The sequence below is a fragment of the Temnothorax curvispinosus genome, unplaced genomic scaffold (assembly GCF_003070985.1).
Source record: "Temnothorax curvispinosus isolate PA1 unplaced genomic scaffold, ASM307098v1 QBEX01009828.1, whole genome shotgun sequence".
Classification (NCBI taxonomy): domain Eukaryota; kingdom Metazoa; phylum Arthropoda; class Insecta; order Hymenoptera; family Formicidae; genus Temnothorax; species Temnothorax curvispinosus.
Window position 1 is genome coordinate 141,249 of NW_020219608.1, and position 9,292 is coordinate 150,540.

Consider the following 9,292-nt stretch of genomic DNA (forward strand, 5'->3'; position numbering starts at 1 on the left):
GTTATGAACCAATCACAGGCTGGTATTCATAATCAGATCTTATTTCAAGACCGTCTTAAATAATATCTTAAGATGCTAATACGGCTCTGTGATTGGTTAATGACATCTTAAGATTGTACTTAAGATGGTCTTATAAATATAAGAACCGACTATGAATACCGGCCACAGAGCCGTATTAGCATCTTAAGATATAACTTAAGGGCCGATCTACAATGAATGTTGTAAATCGTGAGTCGTAAGAATTGACCAATCACAGTCCATTATTCTCCTTGCGGTCGAAGAATAAGGCCCGGTCTACAATGGATGTCGGAAGTCGGAGTCGTAAGAAATTGACCAATCACAATCTATTATTCTTCTTGCGGTCGAAGAATAATGAACTGTGATTGGTCAATTTCTTACGACTCCGACTTCGACATCCATTGTATTTATAGTCGGATCTTATATTTAAGCTCGTCTTAAGTACGATCCTAAAATGTTATGAACCAATCACAGGCTGGTATTCATAATCAGATCTTATTTCATCTTAAGATATAACTTAAAGGCCGATCTACAATGGATGTTGTAAATCGTGAGTCGTAAGAATTGACCAATCACAGTCCATTATTCTCCTTGCGGTCGAAGAATAAGACCGGGCATAATAAACTTTGATTGGCCAATTCTTACTACTTACGACTTACAACACCCAATGTAGACCGGCCCTAAGGCCGGTATTCATAGTCGGTTCTTATATTTAAGACCGTCTTAAGTACAATCTTAAGATGTCATTAATCAATCACAAAGCCGTATTAGCATCTTAAGACATTACTTAAGATGGTCTTAAAATAAGAACCGACTATGGGCCTAAGGGCCTAAGCAGAATGACTGTCTTATAACCTTAAGGCAGTGTTTTATGCCTTAAAGGTGGAAGCACATAAAATTGCAGGAGCCTTGAGCAGAATGCAGAAGCCATATGCGCATGCGCTATGGTATTTGTAGAGCTCTACAGATACCACAGCGCATGCGCATATGGCTACTGCATTCTGTTCATGGCTCCTGCAATTTTATGTGCTTTCACCTTAAGTCTTCGTCTTATGTAATGCAGGCATAAGGGCCTAATGCTAAGACTCCATAGATGCGGAAACGCCATGCGGCAGAGTGCGTTGACCAATCACAAATTTTGATTTTGCCGCAGGCGACTTGCGGCAGCCTTTTGATTGGTCAATGCACTCTACCGCACGGCGTTTCCGCGTCTATGGAGTCTTAGCATTGAATACCGGCCTAAGACGATCTTGAAATAAGATTCGACTATGGCTACGGTCAACGTGACGCTACAAATGCTTCGAAGCATTCATCTTCTCTTTTCTTTCAATGAAAAAAGAAAGAGAAGAAGAACGCTCCAAAGGAGAATAATCGACTGTGATTGATCAACTTATTGCGACTCGTATTAGGCGCGTTCAGCAGACCAAGCCGCTGAGTAGCAGTCAAGCTGCAATTTTTGCATGGATGCTAGAAACTAGAGTTCCTATAATAAGAGTTAGGACAAACCGCCGCCATGTTCAGCCAAATGATAGCTTTGTCTCACTCCCACTAACTTCTTGGCTGAAACATATGGCGACCATGATAGCTTTGTCTCACTCCCACTTACAGCTTGTCTCACTTTTACTAACTTGGCTGAAACATATGACGGGACCAATCAAAAATCGTCACCACATTGGCTTAAGGTGATCCTAAAGCCGTGATCCTAGCCAGTTTTTTTCGGTTTTTTTCTTAGCACTAATTTTTTAATTGGCTTTATAGAAATGCAAAATTCTTGTCTAGAATTAAAGTACGCATCAAAATCTAGGTCATGGTGGTCGAATTTATATCGAAAACGAAAAAAAATTAATATTTTTTGTTATACGTGACGACCACCACATATAAATTCGACCACCATGACCTAGATTTTGATGCGTACTTTAATTCTAGACAAGAATTTTGCATTTCTATAAAGCCAATTAAAAGATTAGTGCTAAGAAAAAAACCGAAAAAAACCGGCTAGAATCACGGCTTTAGGATCACCTTAAAGGTGAAGTTTCATGGGCAGTGAAAAGCAGCAGCAGATCGTACTGATTGGCTACAAAATAGAGAAGTTCTCGAGTTTCTAGAACTCCTCTATTTTATAGCCAATCAGTACGATCTGCTGCTGCTTTTCACCTCTTATTATAGGAACTCTACTAGAAACCAGCGGCAGCGTCAAGAAAATGTAGTGGGGGGAAAAAATTCCCTTGAATTTTGCGGTACGCATGAGCAAGAAAGTGCATCCCTCATTCAATCTTACCGCGTTTCCAGAGTTAAGAAGCTTTTTACGAAGTCTGCGTGGGCTTGGAGAGATCTCTATGCGATAGATATTGATTTTTATTTCTTGGAGAGGAAAGCCTTGTTCAATTAACTATCAGCACCTAATACATAAAGGTATAACAAAGTCTAAATTTATACTGATGCAAAAAACGATATATATTTAAGGTAGTCCCTTCATTCGCACGAATTGAAAATTTCAGGTAAATATGCAATGAAAATTTTTTAATTAAATTAAATTATTGTGTATGTGTATCGATGTTGTACAGTAGTTTAGAAATATATACAAATTTGCTAATACTAAATTGGAGTTGCTTCGCACGAGGTTTTCGTTTGTATGAGAGAAAATGGCGGTAGATATATACCACGATGCCACGTGGCCGTGATGGATCGAAAAGTATATTGCGACAAAAAAAAGATAGCCCTGGTGGAAAAATATCTCAGAATTTTTCATATTATTAATCAGAGAGAAGACTGAGAGCGGCCACGCCGGCGATTTAGTGATGAATATACTGAAATTTTGGATGATAACACCATCACACAATATGTGCTTCATCATCATCAAAACCGCGCGCCACACCATTTTCTTTCATACAGGCTTAAGTTCATCTTTAAATACTCATCCATAGCCAATAATGAAACGAGAGTTATACAGCATCTAAAAATAAACAGAATAATAAATTTCTTTCGCCAGTATAGAATAACAATCAAGTAATTTCTTTAAATTGACCGTGACTGGCAATAAATAACGTAAGATCAGGAATGGCTATAGGAGTCAGACGCAGTTGTTAGTGCGTAAAAAACTTAAGCGATTTCATCAATCGAATATATATTCAAACGTTTCGGCTCGGGATTGAGCCATCTTCAGTGAAATATATAGAAAAGTTAATTAATAGTTACTCCCATTCTTCTTGTTGGATCGGTGAGTTTCGAGATTGAAAGATCCCAAAAGACAACATTGACTTTCGAATTACTGTCTGTAACAGATCAAAATCGAACAATGATATTCAATATTTCTGTCAGTATCTTAATTCAAGTCAATTAACGAGATGTGGTTAAACTCACCCGATATAGCCCAAAAGAACGAGAGTATTACAAAGCCATACAGAGTACCCTAACAGCATTAATATCCTGTATATCTATAGAATATACTGATGTACTTAATATACTGAGAACATCCTTATAATATCTTATACTGTACGATATCCTCTGAACATTTTCAGAATATACATTTGCTGTTAGGGATGTTCGTTTGATTTCGTCTCCGCATAGAATGTTATATCTTTTTGGAAGACTCGTTATATATATACTCGTTATATATATATATACTCTCGTTTTTTTGGCTATCGGGTGAGTTTAACCACATCTCGTTAATTGACTTGAATTAAGATACTGACCGAAATATTGAATATCATTGTTCGGTTTGGATCTGTTACAGACAGTAATTCGAAAGTCAATGTTGTCTTTTGGGATCTTTCAATCTCGAAACTCACCGATCCAACAAGAAGAATGGGAGTAACTATTAACTTTTCTATATATTTCACTGAAGATGGCTCAATCCTGAGCCGAAACGTTTGAATATATATTCGATTGATGAAATCGCTTAAGTTTTTTACGCACTGACAACTGCGTCTGACTCCTATAGCCATTCCTGATCTTATTTTATATTTCGGGAGTCCAATACTCATTATTTTAATAAATAACGTCTTTCCGACATTGAAAAACTGTGAGCCAACTTGGTTTGTCAGATTCACCCCACACAGCACACTTTTTCCTGGGGATATCTCCAGGATATATAGCGATATCACATTGGACATATTGCGATCCCATAGATTGATTGATTGATTGAGCTTTATTAGCCTTCTCGGCTATTTTTTACATAAAATATCCTTAAATTAATTCCTCTACATGAGGTACAATATATTCTCTTTAACCTACGTTTAAATGGTTCAATTCTTTCGCATTGCTTAATTTCTATCGGTAGCGCGTTAATTTTTATCGGTTCTGCGATATTGAATTCTAATATTCTCAGCCTGCCTCATTTGCCGTCCACTCACATATATTTCCTACTATTTCTATCCTATTACTTAAATGTTTTGACATTATGCCTCTTACTATCTTAAAAATAAAAATATATACATTGTACATTAGCCTCTGTCTTACATTCATAAACTTAAGGGTTTGCAGCATCAATTCTACCTTTGTATATTGCGAGCATTGCAGTATGACTCTCATGGCACGGTTTTGTGCCACTTGCAGTCGATTCAGTTGCGTTTCACCCATGCCTTACTAACATATCGTTGCGCAATATTCAAAGTGAGGCGCTATGATAGACTTATACACAGTACATCGAGTGTACGCCGATATATCATTTCCTATTCTATTCAGAAAACTCACTTTTTTTCCTATTTTTTTTAACATATAATCACAGTGATTCTCCCAACGGACTTTACTATTGATCATTACACCCAGATGTTTCGTTATCTCGACACGCTCAATTATAGTTTCATCCAAACTTTTTACTATTATGTCTGTTTTTATTTCTTTCCTTATACTTTTAACTATCATATATTTGGTCTTATCTGCATTCATTTTTAACATATTCACATTCATCCATTCTTCAAGTATACCGAGCACCATATTTATAGTTTTATTTCTAATTCCTCACAACTTTCTCCTGTTACACTTGCGGTCGTGTTATTTGCAAATAATCTAAATATACTTCTCTCCAGACAGACTTTAACTATATCATTTATATACAAAATAAACAATAGAGGTCCTAAAACTGATCCCTGTAGCACGCCATATACTGTCTCAATTATTTTAGAACATATATATCATTGAATCTAACTTGCTGCTTTCTATTACTTAAATACGATATTATCCATCCCAGTACCACTCCTCTTATTCCATACTGATATAATTTTTCCACTAATCTTACCCTATCTATTGTCTCAAACGCTCTCCTGAAATCCAGGAATAACACCACCACCATTTTTTTCTCCTTAATTATCAACTTCCATTCCTCGATAAAACTTTGAATTGCTGTCTCACACGACTGCTGTTTCCTAAATCCCGATTGGTATTCGGTTATTATTTCATTGTCTTCTAGAAATTTTTCCAACTATTTTTTTACAACTAACTCTAATACTTTTTCATATATCGGTAACATATTAATCGGTCTATACTCGCTCGCTTTTTTTGGTTTGTTTACCTTCGGTATCGGTATTATCGTGGATGTATCGTAGATGTCCTACGGTTTATTGTGATCAAATATTTGGACATATTGCGATCCCTCGGATACCTGGTGGATGTTGCAATATCTTGTGCTGTGTGGGACACAGCACTTTTTTCGGATCAATCAACGAGGCATTATTAATTTCGACCATAGGGTTTTGGTCAGTTGATGTAATTTCTAAGTTAAATAGTTTTAAATTTTTATTGCGAAAAATATTACCCCAGCCAGAGTTTGAACCTGGAGCCTCCCGTATACATACAACATAACATTGAATGTTCATATCGAAAAGACGTTATTATTGCCAGTCACGGTCGATTTAAAGAAATTACTTGATTCTAAAGAAAAACTTAAGACGATATTAAATATGTATAAGTGAGAAATTGTTGAGCAGCTGTGCTGCGATTTCGATGAGACCGAGCTAGCAATTTTTCCGGTTCCCCGGGCCTCCACCTACACACACACACACGGAGAGACGCTCTGTCTATTCGTATGACGAGTTCGTTTCTTTGCGGAATTTCTTGCACAGTTCATCAGATGAACTTAAGACGATCTTATATATACATAAGATTTGACTATAAATATAAACCGGCCATAAAAACAACTCACTTAACTAATTATCTTATACTTTTTTTATGATTTTGATTAAGTTAATATATTAATAAAATGGACTTTTCCAATACACAATAGAATAAATTTTGTATCCTTTATCAAATTTTATCTTTTAGCAGAATAGAAATGTTTATAACAAAGATATTGTAGTTATACTGCAGATTTACTTTTTTTATTTTAATCGAAAACTAAAATACAATCACATAACTTTTTTATCGTAAATTAAGTTTTTCTTTTTTTTTATAGGACAGAAATTCCATCACACATCAACTAGAGTTTATTAAAAAAGAAGAGATACTATGGAATATATTGGAGGATATATGGAAGATCGATGGTTTACTATTACTAATTTTAGTAGGATGTGCGAAGATTGGGTTTCCCATGTGCGAAGATCCTGGAAACATTACGGTTCCAAACGGCACGATTACAATTTACAAGAAACATTGAATGGATCCTTTCCGATGATCAATACTTACAAACATTTCGACATTTCGGCAGAAGCGATTGGTAATTATATGTTTGATTCTGGCCTCATTGTACACGGAGGGTCCAAGCGAAAACAGAAGCGGAAAGAGAAGTATCAAACAGTAGTAGACGAAGAAAAAGAAGAAGAAGATCGCGAGAATGAAAAAGCAGCCAGGAAGGAACTGGAAAAGCGGTTCTGTGAAATCTGCCGAAAGAAATTTAGCTGTCAGAAACAGTACGAGAATCACCTAGCCTCGAAAGCTCATAAAAAGAAGATTCGGGACCAAAAGAATAAAACCGTAGCAACCGTTTCTAGAAATAAAGAACGCAGAACTACAAAGAATGTTGTCGGTTTCAGCAAAGAAAGGATTAATTCGATTTCTTCCAGTACTAATAATCAATTATCGTCGCCGTCCAGTTATATTCCGCGCCGTCCTCTTATCTTGAATGGTCGATACATGGACGTTCATATATGTTATTGTCTGTTCTGCAACGAACGTAATCAATCCTTAGAGTACATTATGGAACACATGGCGAAGAGTCATTCGTTTGTCATACCTGATTTGGAGTACTGCGTGAATCCAATAGGCCTGTTATTGCACTTGGCAGAGATAGTTTATTTTAATTTCCAGTGTATTGATTTCCAGTGTCGTAAAAAGTCTGAAAAGTCAGGTAGATAAACAACTATTATTCAATCAACTACTTTTTTCGTTATATTCAATTAGAACCTAATTTACCTAATACCTTTGTTGTAAACGTTCTAAAAATAAATTTTGATTAGAATTAAAATAAAAAGAGTTAAATTAGAAAATTGAATTAAACTGAAAGAAAAACCACAGTTTAAAAAACTACGAATTGAATTAAAATTTGCATATTTTTACAGGAAAGAAATGGAAAAGTTATAACGCAGTGAGGATGCATATGATTGCTAAGGGCAAGCGCCACTGCGAGTTATTCTTCGTTGACTATATCGACGAGTTTTATGATTACACCAACCGTCCAGACGACGAGACTGCTGAACCAGAAGAGTTGTCGAAAGTTCACGAAGCTAATTGTAAGCTGCTGGAATCATCAGACGTTAACAAGGCTAAGCAACCTTTGACACCTGGCAGGTTTATGAATCGTGCTTTGTTCGATAAAATTAAGCGGTATAAGCAAGACCTCGAGACAAAGAGGAAACTGAGAAACAGCATCAAAAAAGCTACCTTGCCCTGCCGAAAATGTTCGATTAAAACCGATTAAAACATAATCCGTTTTAATCGGTTTTAATCGGTTCAATCCGCGCCCGGATTAAAAAGTAATCGATTTTAATTCCAAACTAATCAGAATGGGTTTTGATATCGCTTTTGCAGATTATTTCCAATCCGAAATCATTACATTCTAATCCATATTGTTGTCAATCCAAAATAAACACTAATAATCGGATGGATATATAATCCAAAATAATCCGCCTAATTTTGTATATTTCTTTTCAAGAGATGAGTCCGTTTCAATTACAAAAACACCAATTCAATAAAATCGGTTGTAATCCATCTGAATCCGATTTGCTAGGAAAGACAACATTAATCTGTTTTAATTCGAAATTCAGCGATTGCGCGTATGCAAATTCAATCCGTTATAATAATATCCACTTTTAATAATTGAGTTGATTTTGTAATCCGGTTTAATCCAAAATTTACCAATTTCGGGGATAAAAATTAAATTGATTTGAATGCAATAAGAATCAAATTTATATAGTCTGTGATAAAGCAACAGTTATTCGTTTGAATTTTAAATTCTCCGATTTTTCAGATGAAAAGGAAATCGGATATAATGCAATTAAATCAAATTTTTGTTATAATTATATTTGACTGTGTGTATATATAAATAAAGAAACAAAATTGTATTTATTACAAAGTTTTATTTATTATTGAATTTTAATGTATTCGGAGGTTTGCATAAATATCTACAATATCCAACATCTATGTGAATAAGCTTGCTTTTGACATCGCTTATGGGAACTATTGAGCTATGTACATAATCTCCTGATTCTATCCTATCCATGTACGACACTTTAAACGGTTTATTGGAACTAATCGTAATTTTTGATATTTGCATGTGGCATTTATTATTTAATAGAATAATGTGCATTATTTGACCATATTCGCCTGAATGTAACTGAATCATTGTATCGTTCGTTCTTTTCGCTTTGCGATACTTCTGGCTGTGAAATACAACGCCTCTAACGATGCATTTTTTATATGCTTTATACATTTTATCATCGCATTTTACGCTATAGCATTTGCCAATAAGAATGACATTGTTGTCATCAGATGTATCGAATTTTGATAAATGTTTATATTGAAATCTGCAGTAGTCAGACACGGCAGAATCATCACAGTAATCTACATTATCCGTTAGAAAGTGCAATATCTCCAAGGACTTTTTCGACATTTGCTGGTCAATTCCGTTTGGACCATTCATACATTGTTTTAATTTATATATATTACTCTCGAAAGACGTAAATGTTGTTGAGGATAACCAAGATTCTCGTTTTTACGATTACTCACCCGAATTGTATTCATCATAATAGTCAGAAAAGTTTGTTCTTTTAAATATATTAATGTTTTGATAGCGAAAATTTTATGTTTATTTTGAAAAAATTGAGAATAAGATGGAATTTTAATC

At 35.1% G+C, this 9,292-nt stretch overlaps 1 protein-coding gene across 1 annotated transcript; it reads left to right on the forward strand.

Annotated features, from left to right (window-relative positions):
* The first annotated feature begins 6,459 nt into the window (after window positions 1–6,459).
* LOC112459434 (cytoplasmic 60S subunit biogenesis factor REI1 homolog 1-like) lies at window positions 6,460–8,144 on the forward strand. The gene is made up of 2 exons (XM_025023530.1): window positions 6,460–7,297; window positions 7,509–8,144. Exons 1-2 carry the CDS (start codon window positions 6,460–6,462, stop codon window positions 7,865–7,867), a joined length of 1,197 nt encoding a protein of 398 aa, XP_024879298.1. The 3' UTR covers window positions 7,868–8,144.
* Window positions 8,145–9,292: the final 1,148 nt, after the last annotated feature.